General features: G+C 39.8%; 2 protein-coding genes across 2 annotated transcripts in view; one reads left to right on the forward strand and one right to left on the reverse strand.

Annotated features, from left to right (window-relative positions):
- The window catches only part of LOC128125281 (zinc finger protein 431-like), a 29,959-nt gene extending 27,987 nt beyond the window's left edge, over window positions 1-1,972 (reverse strand). The window contains exon 1 of the mRNA XM_052762534.1: window positions 1,852-1,972. The gene's annotated coding sequence lies outside the window, so the exon portion shown is untranslated. The remainder of the gene's footprint in view (window positions 1-1,851) is intronic.
- A 2,614-nt stretch (window positions 1,973-4,586) lies between these two features.
- The window catches only part of LOC128095210 (zinc finger protein 431-like), a 78,121-nt gene continuing 56,223 nt past the window's right edge, over window positions 4,587-26,484 (forward strand). Inside the window, exon 1 of the mRNA XM_052714004.1 lies at window positions 4,587-4,707. Coding sequence (XP_052569964.1) covers window positions 4,705-4,707 — 3 coding nt within the window. The 5' untranslated portion in view covers window positions 4,587-4,704. The remainder of the gene's footprint in view (window positions 4,708-26,484) is intronic.

The raw sequence follows: 26,484 nt of genomic DNA on the forward strand, positions 1-26,484 counted from the left end.
AGCAAAACCACAGATATGTGACCCTTGAATACAGTTCCTCATGATGTGCTGACCCCCCAACTATAAAACTATTTTCACTGCTAGTTCATAACTATATTTTTGATACTGTTAGGAATTACAATATAATTAACTGTCTGTGCTTTCTGATGTCTTAGGCCAGTCCTGCAATAGGGTCATTTGATCTCCCAAAGAGAGCCATGATCTTGAGTGTTAAGAACCACTGCTCTAAACTGATATAAACAAGGAAAAAATGGAATGAAATTCTGAAACTGGGAAACATTCATAAATAGAAAAAAATTACAGTACTGCATTTAAAGAAAATAAATTTTTTTAATGATACCAATAATTGATGTTTTATAATGATAAAAATAATTGGAAAGGCAATTAGGTATACTGATGATGAAAGGGAGGAGGTAATACCCTGGTAGAGAGAATACCATTAAGAGACTCTATGACTCTGTTCCATGTAAAGTGTTAGCCACTGAGTGTTGTAAGCTAACACATGCAATTACAGCCAATGGCTTGAGTCTCAAACATCTGAGTGAACTGTGTCAGCCAGGATTGCACATATCTACATAGGAGAGTTCTCTAATTGGAAACTGAATACTGGGTAGTTCAAGCTATCTTCCCAAAACTGTATGCCCACCAATTCAGTCTGTCTTCATTTACATGGAAGGAAATAGTACATGCAGCAAAATTACAGAGAAAGTCACTCACCTGCCCCATCAGTCTTCTTTGTAATGGAGACCCCTGCAGCTAGCTCACTGCCTTCAACTTCAATCTGTGACCAAGCTATTGTCTAGTCTGTTTCCCCCTGCAGTGTACAGAGTACACTGTTCCTCTTCTTCTGGTCTGAAGGGAGAAGCCATGCCCCATACACAAATCCTTTCCCTGTTCTGAAATGGACAGTCCACTATGTGACTCAATCTGGCAACTTTAGAACTCTGTGGTGCTGTAGATGTAAAATACAAGATTTAGTGTGATTAGTCAGGATGACAACAGCGGCAATGTCCTGTGGGGCTACAGAGAGGGTTCAAGTCCACATCAATCAGCATGGAAGACCTCGACTCAAAACTGCTTTTCAAAAAGCCTGGAGAGGCCGCTGTTCTAGAATTAATATACCTTTATGGCACACTAGTACTTAATGTTGGTTGTGACCCTGTAATGGTCCCTTGAGCAGCATTTAGAGTCTGTTTTTTTGAGTGGATGGGCCTTTGTGCTGGTTGGAAATCAGGGTTGTCTCCTTTGTTATGGGAATGTAACTGGTTAATCCTGGGGAACAAACAAATTTCTAACCGCCATGGTTAGCATACTACTTATCTTTGTGGTATTTGTGATGCAGCCATCCTTTACCTAAATTCTACTTTGAATTAATGTCTCCTAAGAACTAGTAAGAATTTGTACCATCAAGTGCCACATTACACAGGAGATACTGTTTACAAGCTCCACAGAATTAACTCCAGATGGATCCGAAACTTAAATGTGAAGAGTTCACATTGCAATACTTTTGGAAGATAGGAGAGAACCAGGGCTCTCTGAGTTTGGAAATCTGTGTTTTATAGCAACAGCGTAAGCACTAAGGCTGTCCCCATTTCACAGTAATGTCAACAACAAGGTTATTTCAAAGCACAGTCCCACTCTCAATGCTCTGCACAGATGCAGACTGCAGAGTGAACTTACACAGAGGCTGCCAGCCAGCTCAGGAATTGCAAAGGCCCTGCAGGACAGGCAAGAACCTGCCCAACTCTCCATCCAGCTGCTGACTCCCACCCGCCAGAGGAGGACCAACCACACTGCCTCCTATGACTCAACTGGACGCTCCTCCCTTTTGGGGATAGGCCCATAGCTCACCATATCGTGGTTTTCCAGCTGGCCTATGCTCTCTACTCAGCTCCCTGCAGCAGCACTCGCAGCAAAGCACACAAAACCACTGGCGCCAGCTTCTCTTCAAAGCCAAGCCTGAAGCTGGTCACCGGAAGGACCCTGCACAAATTCTGACTGGCAGGTCACCTGGAGGGCCTGATTGGCTAGTGAGGCCTGAGTGACAAGAGTGACCTCCCATAGGGTTACACTGTGCTTAAAGATACAGCACAATAATTCCTGATCCTGCCTTCCACCCCAGACCCAGACCTTTTCTGAACCAGCAGAGAGATGCATTTCAATGGCACCTGCCCCTGGCTCTAATGCTCTCTTCCTGCCCTCTGTAGGTCCTTCCCCTTCATCCTCCTGGACACAATGTGGCCAGCTAGCTTGTACACCCCACAAAACTATATGGAGTGGAGTGATTCCCTGTCACACAGGTGGATGGATACCCAGAATATTAACAATTAAAGAGAGATTTTAAGCACACAAAAGGAGATGTTTGTTAGGTGGTTTCATGCTGAGGTCAGGTGAATTGAATGTACTTTTAACATACTAGTCCCAGGGACTTCAGACAATGAAGAAAGAAAAGCAGGAACTAGATCACAAACAAGATAATAGGTCTTTCTCCCCTCAGAAAGGTGGATGATGGCTCCATTGCTTAAGGAGTTTTTATTAGTGAAGTTCAGAGCAAAATGTTGGCAAATTGAATAATAATAAGGAGTAGTCTTCATGGAAAATTGAAAACTTGGGGAATAATGGAGTTAGGAAGAATGCATTTATGAGCACCAATTTAGCCAGCACATCTTCCTCAGTGGGCAAGTGAAAAAAAAGCACACTTGCATTATTCAAGCTTCTCTACATGGACAGGACTGGTGGAATGAATCTCTCCATATATGTACAAAGTTGATTTAATAGACTGTCTTACAAGCTGTAGTCCAGGTAGTCCAACAACGGTTGCCTACCAATGGAAATTTGAAGAGTCCAGTAGTTGATCAGTTCATGAAGCTAGATATTGCTCTTCAGTATACACCAAAATACCAAGGAAGTAGGTTCTAATGATGGTAAAGTTATGAACTTGGTCACCAGTACCAGCGCAAGAATGCAGAGATTGAGAGAGAGTGAGAGAGAGAGAGAGAGAGAGAGAGAGAGAGAGAGAGAGAGAACTTCCTCCTTCAATATACTTTACATATGTAAGCTACAAAAGGAGCTGCAATCCAAATTAAATGTAGATCTTAAACTTTCTTTGATTTTTTTTCTACTGAGTTCATTCCTCATGAACTGAACAACTACTGGACTCCTCAAATTTCCATTGGTAGTCAGACATTGTTGGACTACTGTGAAGGCCTAGACTTAACTTTACAGATTCAGGAATATGTGATGATAACACACAGAGCAGTATCCTCCTGCAGACATCCTGTCGGCTGTTTAAAGGAAAGATTAACAGGATCCAGATAATCCTGCAGACAACCTGTCTGCTGTTTATACAGAAAAGGAAAGCTTAACAGGTACCTGTCTCTGGTTTATGGCCCTTGGAGATATCTAGATAATCCTCCTAAGCAGTCCAGATAATCCTGTTCAGTGGGTTGTGGTTCCCCCCAAAAGTCTAGACAAATAGTTTCAAAAAATCACCTTGCCCCTTCTACCCAATCCCAATGCCAATTCCGGGCTTGTCGTTTTTCGCTATAAAAACCCTGTACACCTGGGCTCTAGGTATTTCCTTCCATCTGCCATGCAGTGGTGAAGGTAGAACCTGAATAAAAGAACCCTTATGTGCTTGCATCGGAAACTGGCTCCTTGATGGTGTCTGGGGGTTTCTCGAAACAGGTACAACACTACCTGGACCACAGCTTGTAACACATTCTTCTAAATCAACTTTGTATATACATGGAGAGATTCATTCTACCAGCCTTGTTCATGTAGAGAAGCTTGAATAATAAAGTTGTGTTTTGTTTTGGGTTTTGGTTTTGTTTTGTTTTTGCTTGTTTGTTTCTTTTCATTTTTGTTTTTGTTTTACTTGCTCACTGAGAAAGATGTGCTGGCTAAATTGGTGCTCATAAATGCATTCTTCCTAACTCCATTATTCCCCAAGTTTTCAATTTTCCATGAAGACTACTCCTTATTATTATTCAATTTGCCAACACTTTGCTCTGAACTTCACTAATAAAAACTCCTTAAGCAATGGAGCCATCATCCACCTTTCTGAGGGGAGAAAGACCTATTATCTTGTTTATGATCTAGTTCCTGCTTTTCTTTCTTCATTGTCTGAAGTCCCTGGGACTAGTATGTTAAAAGTACATTCAATTCACCTGACCTCAGCATGAAACCACCTAACAAACATCTCCTTTTGTGTGCTTAAAATCTCTCTTTAATTGTTAATATTCTGGGTATCCATCCACCTGTGTGACAGGGAATCACTCCACTCCATATAGTTTTGTGGGGTGTACAAGCTAGCTGGCCACATTGTGTCCAGGAGGATGAAGGGGAAGGACCTATAGAGGGCAGGAAGAGAGCATTAGAGCCAGGGGCAGGTGCCATTGAAATGCATCTCTCTGCTGGTTTAGAAAAGGTCTGGGTCTGGGGTGGAAGGCAGGATCAGGAATTATTGTGCTGTATCTTTAAGCACAGTGTAACCCTATGGGAGGTGCTCTTGTCACTCAGGCCTCACTAGCCAATCAGGCCCTCCAGGTGACCTGCCAGTCAGAATTTGTGCAGGGTCCTTCCGGTGACCAGCTTCAGGCTTGGCTTTGAAGAGAAGCTGGCGCCAGTGGTTTTGTGTGCTTTGCTGCAAGTGCTGCTGCAGGGAGCTGAGTAGAGAGCATAGGCCAGCTGGAAAACCACGATATGGTGAGCTATGGGCCTATCCCCAAACTGGGAGAAGCAGCCAGTTAAGTCATGGGAGGCAGTGTGGTGTGTTCTCTCCTGACTGGGTGGAAGCCAATGGCCAGAGGCAGAATGCGGCTTGTTCTTGACTGCTCCTGCATGGTCCATTGTGGTCCTGCTGGTCCAGCATGATCCATTGTAGTTCTGTGTCGTCTTTGCATTTCCTGGGCCAGTTGGCAGCCTCTGTACTTCACACCACAGGTTGGAGCTGTACAGAGCATTGGGAATGGGACTGTGCTTTGAAATAACCTTGTTGTTGACATCACTGTGAGATGCCGCTGCCCTTAGTGCTTATGTTGCTGCTATGGAATAAAGATTTGCCAAATTCAGAGAGCTGTGGTCCCATAATTTCCATATCTTCCAGAAGTACTGCAGTTTGAACTTTTCACATTTAGTTTTAGGGTCTATCTGCAATTAATTTTGTGTAGCTTGTAGTCAGCATCTCCTGTGTGAAATAGCACTCTACTACTAAACTGTGATGTAGAGAAGTAGAATTGATGGTATGGAAATGATGGTACAAGGTCTTACCAGTTGTTAGGAGACGTTAATTCACAAAATACAATATAAACAAGGGAGGGCTGCATCACAAATAACCCAAAGATACTAATCTTACTGCCTAGAAATTAGCATAAGGTGTAATTTTTTGTTACCCCGGATTAACCAGTTACATTCCCATAACTAGGAGAAAATCCTGATTTAAAACCAGCATAAAGGCCCATCCACAATTAAAAAAACAGACTCTAAATGCTGCTCAAGGGACCATTACAGGGTCACAACCAACATTAAGTCCTGGTGTGCCATAAAGGTATATTAATTCTAGAACAGCGGCCTCTCCAGGCTTTTTGAAAAGCAGTTTTGAGTCGAGGTCTTCCATGCTGATTGATGTGGACTTGAACCCTCTCTGTAGCCCCACAGGACATTGCCGCTGTTGTCATCCTGACTAATCACACTAAATCTTGTATTTTACATCTACAGCACCACAGAGTTCTAAAGTTGCCAGATTGAGTCACATAGTGGACTGTCCATTTCAGAACAGGGAAAGGATTTGTGTATGGGGCATGGCTTCTCCCTTCAGACCAGAAGAAGAGGAACAGTGTACTCTGTACACTGCAGGGGGAAACAGACTAGACAATAGCTTGGTCACAGATTGAAGTTGAAGGCAGTGAGCTAGCTGCAGGGGTCTCCATTACAAAGAAGACTGATGGGGCAGGTGAGTGACTTTCTCTGTAATTTTGCTGCATGTACTATTTCCTTCCATGTAAATGAAGACAGACTGAATTGGTGGGCATACAGTTTTGGGAAGATAGCTTGAACTACCCAGTATTCAGTTTCCAATTAGAGAACTCTCCTATGTAGATATGTGCAATCCTGGCTGACACAGTTCACTCAGATGTTTGAGACTCAAGCCATTGGCTGTAATTGCATGTGTTAGCTTACAACACTCAGTGGCTAACACTTTACATGGAACAGAGTCATAGAGTCTCTTAATGGTATTCTCTCTACCAGGGTATTACCTCCTCCCTTTCATCATCAGTATACCTAATTGCCTTTCCAATTATTTTTATCATTATAAAACATCAATTATTGGTATCATTAAAAAAATTTATTTTCTTTAAATGCAGTACTGTAATTTTTTTCTATTTATAAATGTTTCCCAGTTTCAGAATTTCATTTTATTTTTTCCTTAATGCTCTTTATTTTTTTAATCTATTTGCTTATATCAGTTTAGAGCAGTGTTCCTCAACATTGGGGATCTTGGCTCCCTTTGGGAGATCAAATGACCCTCTCACAGGATTGGCCAAAGACTTTCAGAAAGCACAGACAGATATCTATACTTTAATTCCTAGCAGTAGCAAAAATATAGTTATGAACTAGGAATGAAAATCATTTTATATTTGGGGTTTACCATATCATGAGGAAGTATATTAAAGGGTAATAGCATTAGGTAGGTTGAGAACCACAGGTTTAAATGAGTATCTCTTGTAGCTCTGGCTTGCCTTACACTATGTAATTGAGAATTGCTTTGAACACCTACTCTTGCCTCTGCTGCCCAGTGGTGGAAAGACAGTCCTGAACTCCTTCCCAGCTGGGCCTTGACTGGTTTGTGGAAGTCAATAATATAGCAGTGAATGAGCATCCTTCAACTTCTCTAGATTTTATTGTCAATTTACAAATGAAGTGGGGCCTGTGTAAGAATTGAGTTCACTGGACAATTGTAAAGCAGGTGTAGTCACAACAGAGGAAGGGATGGGCACAAAAGAGCATGAAAGCTTTCCTACTATGACTGTAGTTGACATTAACAATGAGTAATTAGTTAATCCATTTTAGATGATCAATAAATATTTTGACCAGACATTTCTTGAGTCCATAGACTAGGCTATCTAGACTCTGGATAAAAAACTGAATTTTCTTTCTTTCTTTCTTTCTTTCTTTCTTTCTTTCTTTCTTTCTTTCTTTCTTTCTTAAGATTTATTTATTTATTATGTATACAGTGTTCTGTCTGCATACCAGAAGAGGACAGCAGATCTCATTATAGATGGTTGTAAGCCACCATGTGGTTGCTGGGAATTGAACTCAGGACCTCTGAAAGAGCAGCCAGTACTCTTAACCTCTGAGCCATCTCTCCAGCCCCCAGAACTAAATTTTCATAAAACTAAATTACTATAGTTATACCAGTTCAAACTATGTAGTAGAACTGGATAAAATGATGTGTCCCTGCCTAATATGAATGTGTTTTCCAGGTTTAAGATGTATACCCAGAGAGAAATGATGTGAGTAGTACTTGGTGTGCTCTAATACAAACCCCTAGTCTCTGGAGCACATGGCCATAAAGCCTGTTTCAACTTTTTACCAGAATTATTTGGAATTATAATTATATTATTTCCACACTCTTATTTCCTGCCTCCAACCCCTCCCATAGACCCTTGTGTTTTCATCTGTGGCCTCTTTTTGTTTAACAACAGATACTGGTTGAATGTGACCTGTGTTTGTTTGGTTGCAGGACCTCCCAGCTATGAAATACAGGGTGGGTTACACTGGACATTGAGTGTGTAATGGAATGTGCACACATAGGACCCTGTGCCTTGGAAGAGGAACAGAAAGGGTTCTGGGAGGTTAGAAGGCTTTTCTAAACTACAAAATTTTCAGATTAGTGTCCTGTGCATCCAGCCATAGTGTGGAAGGACCAACCTGGGAGAGTTTTTGCTCTCTGAGTCATTAGATCTCTGCTCACCCAGTAGCGGAACTGCTAGTGTCCTGAAGCCCAGCTGGGTGATCCTAGCTAATGAGGGACTCTGAGAAGGCTTAGCAATCAGGAGTCCCAATAGGAGGTAGTTTACAGGTTCTTTTCAGGATTCTTTTCTTGTTCTGCTGTAGGGAGCTGTAAGGAAGACCACAAGCCATACCATGGCGAGTGTGAGGGCCACTGTCCCCAGACCAGGAGAAGCAAGTTGGCTGAGCTGTCAAAGCTGCTTGGTCCGGGATGGACCATGAGCCAGATTGAGGTTCTGTTTGTCCCTGTGGTGACCTGTGTAGTGTCCCTTGGCCTCTGAGCTTTGTTGAATATGGATTCCCTGGGAGGGGAAGGCTTTGCCATCTGGGTATGGGAGACCATGAGCTTGTAATATCATTGCCTCCTGCTATGTAATTGAGTCTTGCCTCATGCTATGTAAATGAGAATGCTTTGAACACCTAATCCTGCCTCTGCTGCCCAGTGCTGGGTAGACAGTCCCACAACATCTTCCATCTTTGCCTTGACTGATCAGTGAGAAGGAAAACTAAACCAGTTAATGAGTGACCTCCAAACTCTGTGGCTTTTAGTGAGGACTTATAAATGAAGAGGGACCTGTGCAAGAATTGAGTGCATAGACCAACTTTGAAGCTAGTAGAGTCACAGTGCAGAAAGGGAGAGGCAAGATGGTGGTTGAGAGCTTTCCTACTTCAACATTACTTGAGATTAGCAATGTGGAATTAGGAAATCAATTTTAGATGCTCCATAAATGTCCTGATTGGCCATTTCTTGGGCTCCACAGACAAGGGCAATCAAGAATCTGGATAAAAGACTGACTTTATCATGAAACCAAATTGCTCTAGTTATAGCAGTTCAATCAAGATAAATCTGGGTCAAATGTGGCCCTGCTTAACAGGACTGTTGTTTTTCTGGTTTTACATGTAGTTCCTTAAATAGAAGGCTTGAGAAATCTTTGATGTGCTCTAATACAGATTGCTAGACTCTGGAGCACCTGGCCATAAAGTCTGCTTAAAATTTTCAAAATATTTTTTGAGATTATAACTACATCATGTCCATGTTCACTTTCCTTTTCCCCTACTATGATCCCTCATCTTTTTCTAATTCATGGCCTGTAACAATAGTCACACAGTAACAAGATTTACTGTGTGAATGTGACCTGTGTTTGGCTGCAGGACTTGCAGCTAAGAGGTAATGGGTTGGCTGCACTTCACATTGAGTGTGTAAAGGAATGTGCACACAAAGAACACTTGGCTTTGGATGAGGAACAGGATGCACTCTAGCAGAGTTGAAGAATGTCTATTAAAATATATTCTTTGTTGACTAGGGTCCTATCTTTTGAGTTGAAGGGCAGATTTGGAAGGACTGTGTTGTCTGACTCATTTGATCTCTGATCAACCAGCAGGACACCTGCTAATATTCTGAGGCCAAGATGGGTGGCTCTAGCCTTTGACGACTCTGGGAAGGCTTAGCAATGAGGGGTACTAGTGGCAAGTAGCTGGTAGATTCTTTCTAGGCTTCTCCTCTGTGTCTGTTGTAATGAGTTGCAAAGAAGAAGACAAGCTATACCATGGTGAGTGTAGGGTGTTCAGAGAAGGTCTGCTGAGCTGACATTTCTGCTGGGGTTGGATGGACCATGAGCCAGACTGTGGTTCTGTTCACCCATGTTGTGACCTGGGCAGTCATCTTTGTCCTCTGAGCCTACCTGTGTATGGATTTCCTGGATAGGGAGAGACTGTGCAGTCCTGGCTGTTTGGATATGATGCTTGTAATATCACTGTCCAGTGTGCACACATAGGGATGTTTATGGTATGCAGTGGGAAGACGTGTTGGAAATCTGAAAATCTGGTTTCTAGAACTTCTGATTATTACATTGCACTTTCAGGATTGTCTTATAAATGTTTCAAATAGTTTAGAAACTGGTAGGAAGATGGTGATGTGGATTGTCATTCAGCAATACATGATTAGAATGCTTCTAACTTTCTGCCACCATCAGCTGCAATGGTGTGTTTCAGTGTCATTTACTTCCAAGGGACAAAAGGAGTTTCCCAGCTGTAGAGGTTTCTTAGGTATGCATCTTGTTGAGCACATAGATAGGGCAGAATCCACATCTTTTACCATAATCCATGTGACAGGGAGCCTATTTTAAAGTATTCTACTATGTCGTTTTGGGATTGGGCATCAGTGGGGCTTTGTTTACCTGAAACCAAAAGAAGGCATAAGGGCTACAGAGCCACAGCAGGTGATCACCTCCATGTGCAGAGAAAGCTCTAGAGCATGGGGCCCCCAGTATGTAGAAGAAATATCAGTAGCTGGAGGGTCAGAAACAACAGTTTAAGGGTCATTTTTGTGTTAATTTCGTGAAAGGTATGAACTCTGTGTTTGTATAATTTCTATACACATAGAATCATAGGTAGCTGGGTAACATTGGTCAAGGTCACACTTTTCCTGACTAAGTTTCCTTTGGTCTTTGGATTAATAGTTGACTATATTTTCCTTCCTTTGTTCTTTGCCTTTTCTCTATATCTCCAGTATTCTTTCACAAATATTGTTCACATTTTTTATTGTTGTAGCTTTATGGTAAGTATAGAAGTCATATTACATCATTCTCTGTACTGTTTTTCATAATCCCATTGATCATTCTGAGTGTTTCCACTGTGAATGTAGCTTTGTAATCATCATTCCTCTTATAAATTGTTGGGCACTGTTGTTGGATTGTATTCACTTTATGCTGCAAATTTACCATACACAACATTTTAATTTTGATGGTGCCTGTTTCCAAGGATTATTTATTTGCTTCTTTATTTGTTTAGGTTTTGTTGTTCTTGTTGTTGTCAATTTGTGATAGACTTTTGGTTTATTGGATAAAACATTTTAGCAGGTACCTCAGCACATAGTCTTTTTGGAGATGACCCGAGTTCAGATACCACACTCAAGTTGAGATGCTCATAACTGTCTACTATTCCATATTCTGTATACATGTGGAAAACATGGTCTCTCATGTACAAACATATGCAAAAAATAGCAATAAACTTATTTTCAATAGTGCTTGTGACTTATAAAGCAATTGGAGCAAATCAAGTTGCTTTAGGTGTATACAGATTTATTAACAATCTGTTGTCTTGCATTTTGTTTTAAAGTTTTTATTTCCTCACTCTGATGTGGACTTACAGTCAATCATCAATCATAGGAAACAAAATGTTATCTAAGTGATCCTAGCTGACATCCTTTTCTTTATCAAAAGAGAATGAGATGCTTTTAGTGGTCATAATTATTTTCTACAATGTTAAAAACCTCAGAAGGCTTCAAGCGAATCTCTCCAATTTTTGTGGAACACCCTCTTCACACAACCCATTTTCTATTATTGGCAAAGGAGAGAACTATGTACAGGATGAGTTTTGGCCAGTGATTTCTTGTAGTTTGATTTTGATTAGAATCTAGTCGTTCTCATTTAAGGGTCCATGATATATGTTTATAAGTATGTCCTTTTGTCTCATTGTTTTCAGTGGTGCCATCTATGTTGTTAGTTTTATTTCCATCTATTTATATTGTTGTTTCTCTGGAAAATGATAGACCTTCAATAATTTTGTATTCAGATAATTTCTTGTTTAGATTTCCTTGACTTTTGTTGGTTTGGGAAGTATCTGTGGAGAGCTAGTTTTAGTTTTCTCTTCTTGATCTTAGAGGCTTGCCTCATCCCATTTCCTGGCATATCTGTTTTCCAGTTTTTGCTATTTTCATGTTTGGGTTTCTGCTGCTTAAGTAACTGGATATAATTCATATATTGGCTTTAGATCTTGAAAGCTTTCTCATATATTATTGTCCCTTTTTCCTAATTAGTATGAGTTGTCAACATGCCATAGCCTAGAGTCATCAGAGGGAACATCAATTTAGGATGTGCCTTGATAGGAATATCTGATTGCTGTGTCTGAGAGAAATCATGTTGATTATGATTGATGTTTGAAATCTCTTTCACTGAGTTGGCAATATCTCTAACCAAGTGGGCCTGGGCTAAATAAGAGAGCTAGTTTAGCACAAGACAGTGACAAAGCAAGAGAGAAAGCTAAGAAGCAATGGTTCCTCATGTTCTGCCTTTATTAGCTTGAGTTTTTATCCTAAGCTCCCATAAGGATGGACTGTGACCTAGGGGGGATCAGTTAAAGAAATGTGTTCATTACCTGAGTTGCTTTTGGTAAGATAATTTAATCACAGCTTTCGGGGACTATGGGGGTCCAGCCCCTCAATAGTCCCCTCCCAGGGTCCAGGAAGAATCTACAAACCAGCTGATAATTAATCTTTGATGAGAAGATGTAGATGTAACCAACCATCTTATTAAATAAGAAACACAGAACCAATGCAAAGAAGAAAGCCAAGAGGTCAGAGCTAAGAGCTAAAACCTTACCCTTCCTCCTGTGGTGGTCCTACCTCTCCAAAAGAGAGCTACTTCCTGTGTTAAAGTCTTTATATAGACTTTCTGTTCTGCCTTCACATTGTTTGTAAACCCAACCACATGACCGCCTCATCACGGCCTGTCTGTATAGACCTCCAGGTCTTCTATGGTTGGTATTGAGATTAAAGGCATGTGTATCCAATGCTGGCTGTATCCCTGAACACACAGAAACTTACCTAGCTTTGCCTACCAAATGCTGGGATTACAAGCTTACACCACCACCACCCAGCTTTCCTATGGCTTGCTAATAGCTCTGACCCCCAGGCAACTTTATTTATTAACATACAAATAACATTTTAATACAAATAAAATATCACCATAAGAAGAAATGAATCTATGTACATGAAACTCCTTAGTCCATATACTTCATTATTCTGTGTCAGTTACAAGCTTATATTCTGCTCTCATATTTAGCTCATTTCTAGCCTGATTTCTCTCTACACTTGTCTGTGGTCCCCTCTAGGTTCCATCTTAATTCCTTCATCTCATTCTGCCCCTTCTAGGTTCTCATCCATCTTGTTCCTTCCCATATCATCTCCTCTCCCATCTCCTTCTCTCTCTTGTTCCTCTCAAGTTCTTACCCATCTAGTTCTTCCATTCTCTTTTCTCTTCTCTGTCCTCTTCTCTGTCCTGGAAGTCCTGGTATATATACACTTACAAGCAGTATTCCCTTAGCAGTGCAAAGCCAGGCTTCCAGGGTCAAATGGAGGGGTGATGAGAATCACATATCATTTGCAACCCCAAAAGGAAGTGACCAATGAGGAAATGAATTAACTAAAGGCTAAATTCAGGTAATATCTAAGAAGAGGGATCTTATGGGCTCAACTATAATCTTAAACATGATTGATAAAAAATGTTAAGAATCTATAAGTTGCTAGGTCAATGGGAGAAAATAAAACTGTCTTCTTTTTTCCTGTGACTCATAACTGTCCAAGCTAACTGCTGCTTTTCTGTGGGGTGGGGAAAAGTGTACTTGGTTGCTAGGCAACCTGTACAGCTAGATGCCTCTGGTGATGGTTAAAGGGAGATCTGGAGCTAGAGGCAAGGTTTGGGAAAGGAGGAAGTAAAGCTTAATTGGCACATCTGCCAGGCCTTTTCAAACAGGTAGCCCGAATGCTTAAGTCTGTTCTTAGAGAGTACAGAGGTATCTCTGATAAAGTACTTTCCTCCATCTGGGGATGGACCTGGCCGGATGCTGCCAATGATGATAATTACAGGAAGGCTTGAACTGGGGTTCTGGCTGAGTATAGCTGTCAGCGCAGAAGGTTATCCAAATATTCCTAGAAGTGGTTAAGTAAGGAGTTAGAGGTCTATAAAGTTAGTAAGGCTGTAAGAAAGGAGGGTGCGAGCTAAATTGTGTAAAGCTATTACTGAACATTCACCTGGCCTAGGTGGTGTCTCCTTGTGGAATTTGTCTTAAATCAGGAGACTTGCATGTGGACTGTTATTACTGCTAGTCCTTGAAAGTGGCCAAGGGAGATATCTGATTCCAGAGAAAGCCTTTCCTGAGGCAGTTCTCCAAATACTTGGAATGTGTATGTCCAGAGAGTGATCAGTTCACATTGTTAGCCCTTCTTAGGGAAAAGTCAATTGGGAAAACTATGAAGGCACACATGATTTTTATAACAGAATACAGCTGATATTTAACAAGCCAAGTACCACCAAAAACTCCTTGGGATTTGGTTTCCTCTGGAGGAATTTCCTGATTCCTCCAGGTAGTGACTTTGCCATAACCAGCAGAGTTCTTACGATATATTCCTGTGGCCTGCAGCACACAGCAACAGAGAAGAAAGTTGGAACAAAAAAATGGTACCTCAGATGTGATTTTTCTTGCTGCAAAGGACTTGAAAGTCTTAGGCCTGCCCTTACAATCCTGAATGGAATTGTTTTGTTGTTTTACTATCTGGCCTAGTGAGGCCACTGATACATGTCAGCTCTCCTCGCAGATTGAGAGTGCTGGATTTGTAAGTTGTAAAAAGTTAGTGTTAGATCAGAAGAGCTAGGTTTACTGCTTCTTGTAGACTTGGAAATGAAAGTGGTTCTGTCAATGAGAGTTATATAACAGAGTCTGCAGAGACTGAGTGCATTCAGTCATATCCATTGTGCCATTCACACAATTAAGGGGTGGGCATGATATTGGGGATTTTAAAACAAAAACTCAACAAATGTGGAGTAATGGTAACCAAATTTGACTGTTTGTCAGGAATGCAAGAAGAGCTTACTTACTCCAGATTATTCAACACCATCTGAGTTACTCTGACTCATACCAGTTAGGAGATGGAGACCTGAAAATGGAATTTTAAATAAAAATGATTTAATGTTGATATTTATAATTTGTAGCTCTGGACAGTTTCACCAAAGAAGCAACTCTCAACTTGGCATCATGTGGAATCTTCACACTTAAGGGGTTATTTGCTAATGCATGTATTCTGTATTTTTTAAAGTCTAAGGACTTCCCTGTCACCTGCCTGTGCCAAACAATGGTATTATAATTTCTGTGCCTCTTAAATTGTCACCTGTGTCCTGTGGCAAAGGCATCTAGCTAATGTTTAGCAGAAGTTTCAAACTGTTGTTTTACAAACTGCATAGACTAGTGGATATAGTGAATTTGGATAATTGTATATGCTATTGCTTTAGATAAAATTATTTTAAGCACTAAAATCTACCCACTCATGAATCTGCAGGGAACCATGACCATGCCTAACGCTAACTTTGAAATCTTCAAAAAGATGACAGGAGCCCACAAATTCCTAGAATTTGACAATTAACTCAAAATTTTTCTTTCAGAATAAAGATGCCTTCACCCATATCCAGCAGGAAGCAATTTTAAGAATATAATGACCACATTCCCAAAGAGATGGTGTGGGATGGGTGGTTTTTTTGTCTTTTAATGGGTTTTGGGTCTGGCATAATTTTCATTGTTTAGGCAAGTTGGTTACTAGTTGTTGTTAAGGGTTAAGAAAAGGGCTAGTCAGGCAGTGGTGGCAAATGCCTTTAATCCCAGCATTCAGGAGGCAGAGGCAGGTGGATCTCTGTGAGTTCAAGGCCAGCCTGGGCTCCCAAGTGAGTTCCAGTAAATGTGCAAAGCTACACTGAGAAACCCTGTCTCGAAAAACAAAAAAAAAAAAAAAAAAGAAAGAAAGAAAAGAAAAGGGCTAAGCAAAGGAGACTAGATCTAAGGTTCTTGTTTAAAAAAAAAGATATATGGAAATGATAGAATAGAGGGTAGATTATTGAATCTACTTGGAAAAATAAAGAGGATATAGATGTAAAATAGATAAAAAGATTATTGAATCTACTTTTAAAAGACAATTACTAGTTTTAAATACTTTACATTGGATTGGATTTTTGTATATTGTACACAAATTATATATATTGAGATTAATATTGTTAGAAAATGCCATACATATATTTCTAATCTTGTTTAAGATATTGTTCTTATACAATTCATTTAACAATGTAATGCAATTTGCTGATCCTTGAATATTATTATTACCAACTATTAGGATATAAAGAAATGAAAGTTAGAAGTTAGACATTACACTTGAACTGGTAATCATATTAAGAATGTTTTCAAGATCAAGCACATATATTTTAGATAGACAGGTCATCTTCAAACCCTTCAGAGATCTACAGAATATGGCATTTAAAATGTTTTAATAACTTAGAAATTTTTTCTTTTTTTTATGACTATGAGACATGTCGACTTCTGGCAGTACCAATGTACTTCAGAGAAAATATGGGCATTGAAGAAACTGCATATGGAGTTAACTTTCATTGTGGCAAAAGTTAGCCACTGGACAGCAAAGTATCCTCAAATTGACTGCTGACAAACAGGACAAAATGGACAGACAGGACACGAAACAAAGGACTACAGATTCTTGCCAATACAAGTGTGGTTGTGGCTTTAGCAACAGGCATCCTCTGAGCTCAGGACAATATGGCACCATCCCTGAAGTGGCCTTTGCAATCCAGAAAAGGTACAGAGCCCCTTTTCTTTGAAGGCAGCTGAACAGGCAGTGGACCGATGACTTCTGATGTGCAGTAAAACAGTAGCTGAAACAGTTATTCTTGAAAGATTAACTAAGCTGACGGAGTCTAACCTTTCAATGGTAGACTAGCATTTAATAAAAGAATTGAAGCCACCCACAATCTGAGAAGAATGGGATGTGGAGAAGAATGGGATGCTGAGATGAAGCCATACACAAGCCAAGAAGTATGGACAGCTAAATTCAAAAAACATCAACAAATTCTAGAATTTAAAATCCTGAATCATGACAGGACACTAGTGGAATTCAGGTGTTTCTGGTACATGGACTGCTCTCACCAAATGTGAGGTTGAAGTGTAGGCCTTGTGTACATACTACTTCACGAATGAGTCTGTCAAATACACTAAGCCTATAGGCTGAAGATGATGCCCCAGTGTTGTGGAGAAACCTCGGGTGACTGTTCAGGCAGCTGTTGACTCACATGTTTTAGAAGCCGATTGCGTGCACTTCCTGTTTTTATTTTTTTAGGTAATAGTATTTCCTTCTTGGGTATCTGAGGGAGTTGAAGATTAGATAGCTATAGTTGAAGATTAGATACTTATAGTTATAGTTTTCCTTGTTAAGAATTTTAGAAAATAGCCGGGTAGTGATGGCACACGCCTTTAATCCCAGCACTCGGGAGGCAGAGCCAGGCGAATCTCTGTGAGTTCGAGGCCAGCCTGGGCTACCAAGTGAGTTCCAGGAAAGGCGCAAAGCTACACAGAGAAACCCTGTCTCAAAAAACCAAAAAAAAAAAAAAAAAAAAAAAAAGAATTTCAGAAAATAAACTCACTAAAGAGGTATAAGTGTATAAATTTGAAAGACATTATAAGATAGTTCTGTTAATAATATAAGTTAGGATAGAAAGTGAATCGGGTACATTTTGGACTTACCAAAATAGGATAGATAATGGAATTATGTTCTCTCAATTTGTCAAGTGCAAATGGACTAGACATTGTTTAGGTATTTATTGCTTGTATATATTGTATGTAGTTATTGTACTTTTTGTATATAGTTTTTCTTAGTTATAACTTTTTTTCTTTTTTCTTTTTATTAGAATAGAAAGGGGAAATGTTGTGATATTTTATTTGTGCTGAAATGTGATTTTATTTGTATGTTAATAAATAAAGTTGCCTGGGGATCAGAGCTAATAGCAAGCCACTTAGCAGAAGTCTGGCAGTGGTAGCACACACCCTTAATCCTGATCAAATGAAAGGCAGAATCTCTGTGTGTTCAAGGACACAGCCGGCATGGAGACACACACCTTTAATCTCAATACCAACCATAGAGACCTAGAGGTCTGTATAGACAGATAGTGACAAGGAGGTCATGTGCTTGGGCTTACAAGCAATGAGAAGGCAGAACAGAAAGTCAATAAAAATACAGACACATAGGAAGTAGGTCTCTTTTCTCAGGGGAAGGACAGCTGGTAAGCTAAAGGCTATTCCCTAGTACTCTGACACTAGGGCTTTTAACTCTGCATTTGGCTCTGTGTTTCTTATTTAGTAGGACCATTCAGAATTACATCTACACATGAAGGTGACCTAAGATGGCTCAATAGTGAACCTGAGATACTTATTCTATATTTGAAAAAATAATTATACACAACACTATTTTTGCACTGACTTTAGGTATCAGCAATTATTTTATTAAGCTTATTTATATGTATTTGTAAGATCCTGAGGTGACTCATCATGTCAAAGCACTTTGTTGTTCAAATGCAATAAGCTTGTTCCTGGGAACCCATGGTAGAAAGAACCAAGTCCTCTATTGAAAATTCTCCATTGGACACTACCTGTGTAAAGCACAAATCTTAAAAGGGCTTATTAATACAAAGAAACCTGGAGCCAGGTATTGGGGTGAATGCTGGAAGATCAGAGAAGCAGAACAAGCTGCAGCTACCTCACCTCGCTAGTTCCTCAGACTGGAAGCCTCTGAGTTCTCATCCAAAATAGATCTCAGCTGAACTGCTGCTCAAAAGCCTAAAAGCTTAACCAGGCTCTAGTTCCTGGTCCTCATACCTTATATATCTTTATGTTTCTTGCCATCACTTCCTGGGATTAAAGGCTCTTGTTGCCATGCCTGGCTATTTCCAGTGTGGCTTTAAACTCACAGACGGATCTTTGCCTTTGGAATGCTAGGATTAAAGGCGTGTGTGCCACCATTTTCTGGCTGCTATATCTAGTGGCTGTTCTGTTCTCTGATGCCAGATAAGTTCATTGGTGTATACAGTATATTGGGGAACACAATAACACCACACATATGACTTCTGGCATCTATGCGGACTCACATATCAAACAGACACCCACATCACACACCTCTCTCTGTTTTATACACACATGTACACACAACATAAACATCACACACACACACTACTCAAACACACACACACACACACACACACACACACACACAAGGAAACTTTCAAGAACAGTATTAGTATTTAATAAACACTTAGAACATGTGTTGAATAAATTTACACAAGACTGCATATTTTTTTCTTCAAATTTTATTCTTTATTGTATGACATAACAGCATATTTTGAAAAGTTCTGACTTCATAGAACAAGTCTTTTCTGGCAGCCATAAAATATATTTTTGTGAAGTATGATACTTGGAATATTTTGGCTTCTGTGAGGAGAAGATGCATAAAATATTTTCCATTTAATATTAATGGTTTAGAAGAATCATTTTTGAATCATTATCAGTACCAAGAAGGGCTGTGACTGTTGGAGACACTGACATTTTAAAGACCCTTTAGGCTTGAAAAGTAAAGGACTTTAATATTTTGATGTAACAAAAATAGATTTTAGTTTGATTTTTTTTATCACATTCTTTTTATGTAGCACTGGCTGTCCTGTAACTTACATGTACACAAGGCTGACCATAAACTCACAGACAGATCCTCCTCCTGCCTCTGACTACCCAGTGATAGGGATGAAAACTTACACCAGCATGCCTGCCTTTGTTTTAGATTCTTTGAAACAGTCTCAATATGTATTCTTGGTGGGCCTGGCACTACTGATGAGAGCATGCTGGCTTCAAACTCAGAGATTTGCTTGCCTCTGACTCCAAAGCCCAGGGATGAAAGAATATGTGGCCACACCTGGTTGAGATCTTTTTTCATATGACCACTAAATATCAATGTTGGTTGTACTTTGAGAAAGTGGAATAACACATGTGGGTCAAAAATTTTGGGCCAGACCTACTTATCTCATGATTTGGTCTTTAGTTGGCCAAGGTGGCTTTAATTCCATATTCACCCGAGAATGATCTTGTCTTGATGCTCTTAGCCCCACATGTGTCATTGTCCACCTTGTGATTTAAACATGTAAACTGAAAATGTTGCTCCTTTTTTCACACTGCATAGGTTTCGGTTCAGAGTTGAAGAATAATCTTGTTTTTCATTCAGATCTGTGTGATTTCTGTTTGCTTTTTGTCCTTTTTGGCCCATGTATACACAAATCAGTTCTAATCATCATTATTACTCAGCTTTCCTTTTTTTTGCTGTTTTTTGTTTTATGTTTTTTGTTTGTTTGTTTGTTTTGAAGACAGGGTTTCTCTGTGTAGTTTTGGTGCCTGTGCTGGATCTCACTCTTTAGCCCATGCTGGCCTCAAACTCACAAGAGATCTGCCTGGCTCTGCCTTCCAAGTGCTTGGATTAAAGGTGTGCACCACTACCGCCTAGCCACAGCTTTCCTTTTAAAAGCTTATTTTCTCTTATAATTATGATTTTTTTTTTACATATCTTAAAGTCCCCATTATTCTAAGTAATTTTCATCTTGGAGTGAAACCCAGGCAGGGCTCATACGAGGCAGTTGCTCTACCACTCAAGTGCTTCCTTCCTAAGAAATACTTATATAATATTTAAAAATTGCTTTTCCTTGGTGTGATTTCAGTAAACAGATCAAGCCCTTTGCTTAATAAGTCTTTTATATTTTTATTTAATCTGTGGGTTTTCTTACAGTAAGATAATTGTGCTGTTAGATGACTTAGTTTTTTAATAAATATTTTTATTTTATTTTATTATTTTTTTCTTTCATTTTTCTTTATTAAGAAAATTTCTACTCACTCCACATACTATCCACAGATCCCCCCTCCTCCCTCCTCTCATCCCCAGCCCTCTTTCCTAAGCCATCCCACATCCCCACATCCCCTAAATCGAGGTCTCCCTTGGGGAGTCAGCAGAGCCCGGCACACTGAGCCTAGGCAGGTCCAAGCCCGTTCCTACTGCACCAAGGCTGTGCAAGGTGTCACACCACATACACTGGGTTCCAGAAGCCTGCCCATAGACCAGGGACAGTTCCTGATCCCCCTGCCTGGGTGCCCCCCAAACAGTTCGAGCCAAACAACTGTCTTCCATATCCAGCGGGCCTAGTCCAGTCCCACAGGGGCTCCACAGCCACCAGTCCACAGTTCATAGGCTTCCACTAGTGTGGCCGGTCATCTCTGCACGTCCTCCCATCATGATCTCCATTAGATGACTTAGTTTTTAAGGCATCTTATTTCATATATCCTATCTTGGAACAAAGACTCATGCTTTTCTTTTGGATAGTATTGAGAGTAGGTGTAAGAAAGTGTTTTACTTTTTGTCACAAAGCCTAAAAGAGGTTTTAGCTAAACTTCATTTGCTCTGTTTTTAAATTTTCAATTAGTGACTTGATCAATATATCTGAGATAGTTTTACTGGGCAGCTTTCCTGGAGTTCATCTTTGTAGATCAGGCTGGTCTCACACTTGGGTTAATCCTACTATCTTCTAAGAGTTGGGATTACAGGCATGTGCCCAGGAAAATATTTTTCTAGTTATTTTAGATTCTAATATATGTCTCAATTAATGATTGTGTGTTGCAGCAAATGTGAAATCTGCTAACAAATGTAGCTCCTTTTTACAGGTAGACAATCATTGGTCTGGATGTACCCTGTTCTTTAGTTGGAAGTTAGGATTTTCTAGTTTAGTTTATTTTAATTCATGATACATTTTCATGCCTATGGAAGTATGGAGATATTATGTGTGCTTCAATGAAGCTATTATTACTTTTCTATAGCAGTAACAATGTACCAGGAAGGTCCAAACAATTATAAATTAAGGAATAAATTTTCCTGAAGTCCCGGAATATGTTCTATAACATGAGTCTTAAAAAGTCTTATTAATAAAAGGTATCCAGAGCCAGAAATTAGCATGAAAGTTGAAAGATCAGAGAAACAAAACAAGCAAGCCACATTCTTACCTCTATAAAATCCTCAGCCTCAAGAGCACAAGTCCTGTTTCCTCACACTTCTTAAATACCTTTCTGTGTCCTGCAATATTTCTTCCAGGGATTAAAGGTGTGTGTCCATCCCAAGCAAAGAAATGAGATCTCAAGTGCTGGGATTAAAGGAGTGTGCCACCATGCCTGGCTCTGTTCTCAGTGGGGCCTTGAACTCACAAAGATCCAGAGGGATCTCTGCCTCCCAGTGATAGGATTAAAGATGTGTGATGCCACTGCTCAATTTAGTGGCTGGCTTTGTCCTCTGATCCACAGGAAAGCTTTATTGGGATACACAATATATTACCACAATATTCTTCTAGGCCACTGAGAGCAGGTTGTCCTCTTTGTAGGGAATTCTCAGGGAATTTGTAGGGAATGTGTCTTGCTTTATCACAGCACTAGACCTGCTTAGCCAGTTGGGCTTTTACAATCACTTTGGTGTTGCTGTGAATGTAAGAACCCTGGGTTAAAAATGAGGTGAGCAGGAGATTATGCATAGTCAGTATCCACGAGTGTCCTTGTCCCTAATTCAGCTGAGTAAAACTACATATGCAATCCAGGTGCCTGTTTTTATACTATTGCCTATTTATGTTTTTAACCCAATCCATTATGTAGCCACTTTTGCACCACTTTTTTCTTAGGAAATTTCTTACTAAAAGATAGTAGCTTTTATTTAAGGTTGCCTCTGGTTGTACTTTGCCTACACATATGTGTGTGTACTGCTATCATTTCTGGTACCTATAGAGGCCAGAAGTAGGTGTCAGATTCCCTGCAACTGGAATTAAAAATGATTGTGAGCTTCTATTTGGATGCTGGAAATCCAATCCAGGTCCCCTAGAAAAGTAGCCATTGCTCTCAATTGCTGAGCCTTTGCTTTTGCCCTCATCTTCAGAAATCTGTTTGATTTTTGTCTCTGTTTGACATTATTGCTATTTTTGTTTAGTTTAGTTTTTTGAGACAGACTCTCAGGTGGCCCAGACTGACCTTGACCTCATTTGTATTCTTGAACTTTTTTATCCTTCTTCTATGTTTTAGGAAGTGCTGGGATTACAAGTGTGTGCCACAACCATGGCTGTTAAACATGTTTTTGGTAATGTGATTGCAGGGCAAATACTCCACTAATTAGCTACATCCCAAGCTCCTATTGTAGTGCCTTAATAGCAATTAGAGATTTTCATGTGTGGTTTATATACTATGCTATAGGGTTCTGGTAGTCAGAGATTGTTTCTGTATATTGTCCATCCCTAAAAATGCTGACACATTGTGCTCTATAATTTTCATTCTTGAGAAACAATATTTTGATTTAAACCAGTGGTTTATCATGTTGGGATTTTATTCCTGAAGTGACTGAAGTTAATTGAGAGTCCCTTTGAATCAGAATAAAAATGAGAATGTCAGTATTACATTTGCAAACTTTGGCTTTAGCACACTTATACAGAAAAATTGACTTTTGAAAGTAAATCCATGGAAAGCATAAAAGCTCTCCTCATTTAGCAAGGGCTTGGTGTTTAAAAGTCTTGGAAACTGATTTGACTGATTTATGTTGTAAAGCCACTTGGCAGATGAGTCATTGTTTCTTTAGTAACATCTGATTTTCACTTGAAACATGGTAAACCAAGTTGCCTTCTCTTTCACAATATTTTCATTGAGTTCACTGATTTTAGTAGTTAGACCTGCCCTTAGTAATAAAGGAATGAGGTTATATTTGAGTGAATGCTAGAGGCTCTGAAATGGTTTCTTTTGAAGGAATATAAATATTTTAAGAACTTGTATCAGCATTCTTACTGTCATGTTTTGTTGTTTTCCACTCCTGTTTTGAATCTTAATTTTGTAATAATGCACCACACTGTCACTTTTCCAGTACTTTCTTTTGCAGATTTAAAAAACAAAACAACAACAAAAAAAAAAACACTTGTTTTCTGGGTGTAAGAAGCATTCATTTAGTTTATAGGTGCTACGGTGATATATTATGTTGCAGTTGCTTTTCTTCTACCTAGGCTCATAACTGACCAAAAATCATGTTGAGAAATTCAGGGTTATTGTCTGTTTTGGTTTGTTAGCCATACATTAGCCATTCTTTATTATTTTAGGATTTCATACATGAATATATTGTAACTTGATCAAATCTGTCCCTATTTCCTCCCCTTCTGTGCCCTTGCCTCTTTTTGTTTTCTCTTCTCCACTTCACAGGATGCTTTTAGACTCACTGAGTTCACTTAGTTCTTGGGAAAGAAAGTGTTTATTTGGATTACAGGTCCAGTTCACAGTCCATCATGCAGGCAAGTTAGTCAGGAACTCAGGGCACAAGCCTAGAGGTAGGAACTGAAATAGAGACCCTGGAGGAATACTGATTATTAGCTTGTTCTTCCTAACTTCTTCAGTTTTTTCTTTATTTTTCCCTTTTTTAATTGAAAATAGATTTTCATACAATATATTTTGATTATCATCCTCCTGTCCCCAATTACTCCCAGATCTTCCCCTCCCATCCAAATCAACACCCCATTCTCTCTCTCTCTCTCTCTCTCTCTCTCTCTCTCTCTCTCTCTCTCACTCACATTAGAAAAGAAACAGGCATCTAAACATTCCATTTGTTTTAAAACACACTCCTGTATGACTTCCCAGGAATAGTACAGATCCACAGTGGGCTGGGCCCTCCTTCATAAATCATTAATCAAGAAAACACCCTATAATTGAAGTTCTTCTTCCCAAATAATCCTAGTTTATGCCATGTTGAGGAAAAGCCAAACAGGACAAGGACCACGAGTTAAGAGATAGCCTAGGATTTGTAGTGAAAATAAAATCAAATAAAATATCAAAATATATAAATAAATAAACACTAACAATTAGTTTATCTTTTAGCATTATTCTTTTCAAATAATTTGACCCTCTTCCAAGACTTTGCAATATTTGGTTATGAAATCATCTAGTGGCTTTTTACCAAGCTTGATAACTTTGTTCAGAGGTGTAAAAGAGAGAAAGATGCTTTCATTATGAATAGGGTCTGCTCCAGGTATCATACACTTAGATTGTTATTCCTAAATCATATCTCAGGATGACACCTGAGAAATGACACTCAAAGTTGTTCTCTTGCCCACTCATCAACATTGCACACCATACACAATTTGTATCTTCATATGAGTATACATGCAAAATAAGGAGAATATTTAAAGTTTAGGAATAGCAAGAATTGAAAGTATCTCAGAGTTTATTAATATGACTGTTTTTTTGTTCACTAGAGAGCAAGTTGAGTTTTGGAATTTAAGGGGGCTGATTAAAATCTTAGGGAAGGAATAAGATTCAGAAATGCCATTTAAGGTAAGAGAGTTTGTAGGAAGGATTGAGTGTACATTAATGGAGCAGAGGTTAGCTAGGTGTAATGGCTATAGAGTACCAAAAGTTGTCCTATAATTAGGGAAATGAAAGAACAAAAGCACACTACTTGTCCTGTTAATATAAGCACATGTGTTCAATATTCTACTGTTTGCACACAGATTCCACAGTGCTTTTGTGGAGGCCAGAGGACAGCTATAGGGCATTTGTTTCTTTCTAACATACAGGTCTTGTGGATCAAACTAATCTTTAGCCTTGGTTGAGGCAGCCTTTATGGTCTGAGGCAACTCCTTAGTTGTAGATGTAACCAACCTCCTTATTAAATAAGAAACACAGAACCAATGCAAAGAAGAAAGCCAAGAGGTCGGAGCTAAGAGCTAAAACCTTACCCTTCCTCCTGCGGTGGTCCTACCTCTCCGAACCAGAGCTACCCCTGTGTTAAAGTCTTTATATAGAGTTCCTGTTCTGCCTTCTCATTGGTTGTAAACCCAACCACATGACCACCTCATCACGGCCTGTCTGTGTAGACCTCCAGGTTTTCTATGATTGGTATTGAGATTAAAGGCATGTGTATCCGCTACTGGCTATATCCCTGAACACACAGAGACTTACCTAGCTCTGCCTACCAAGTGCTGGGATTGCAAGCATATGCCACCACTGCCCTGCTTTCCTATGGCTTGCTAATAGCTCTGACCCCCAGGCAACTTTATTTATTAACATACAAATAACATTTTAATACAAATAAAATATCACCATAATGATGGGCCCAGGCAACTGTAATGTGGGACACTGAGGCAAGAAGCCAGGTAATATTTACTAAGGACTGAGATATATAAAGTACTCTTACAACACACAACAAGGTAGACACTGCTGCTGATCCAGCTATCATTTCCCTGCTGTTCTGCCCAAGGGTGATAGGAACCAAACTGCAAGCCATGTTTCTTCATAGCTTGCCCCTGCTCCAAGCACCCAAGAGAGCTTGTGACCTCTGAGGCACAGTTATTAAGGTGTCATGTATCCTTGAGAACACCATGCCCATAAAGCCAAAACAATCCATCCAAATGGTCATTGGACTGAATAGCAGAATTCCCACAACACAACTGTCCCTTGTTGTCTTCCCCAGACCAGAGCAAGCCCATGGGCCTCTAGATAACCTCACCCCCTAGGGTGTCTTCTTCCATGAGGCCTGTGAATCCCAACATCACGGCAGTTGCCTTGAAATCCAAGATCACAATATTTCTACAGTGGTAGGGTCTCAGGATGCGTGGGGCTAGGGGATGGGGAGGAGACTTTCCCAGGCCAATGATTGGATGGGGCCAACATCTTTCTGCAATTTCCCTGCTCAAATCTCAGTGTACTTATCACTTGACAGAGGAGGTTTGAGAAACAAACATTAATTACAAGGCTGGGAACAGGAGCAGTTCTTCAGGCTCCACC

The sequence above is a fragment of the Peromyscus californicus genome, unplaced genomic scaffold (assembly GCF_007827085.1).
Source record: "Peromyscus californicus insignis strain IS unplaced genomic scaffold, ASM782708v3 Scaffold_4__1_contigs__length_199733344, whole genome shotgun sequence".
Classification (NCBI taxonomy): Eukaryota; Metazoa; Chordata; class Mammalia; order Rodentia; family Cricetidae; genus Peromyscus; species Peromyscus californicus.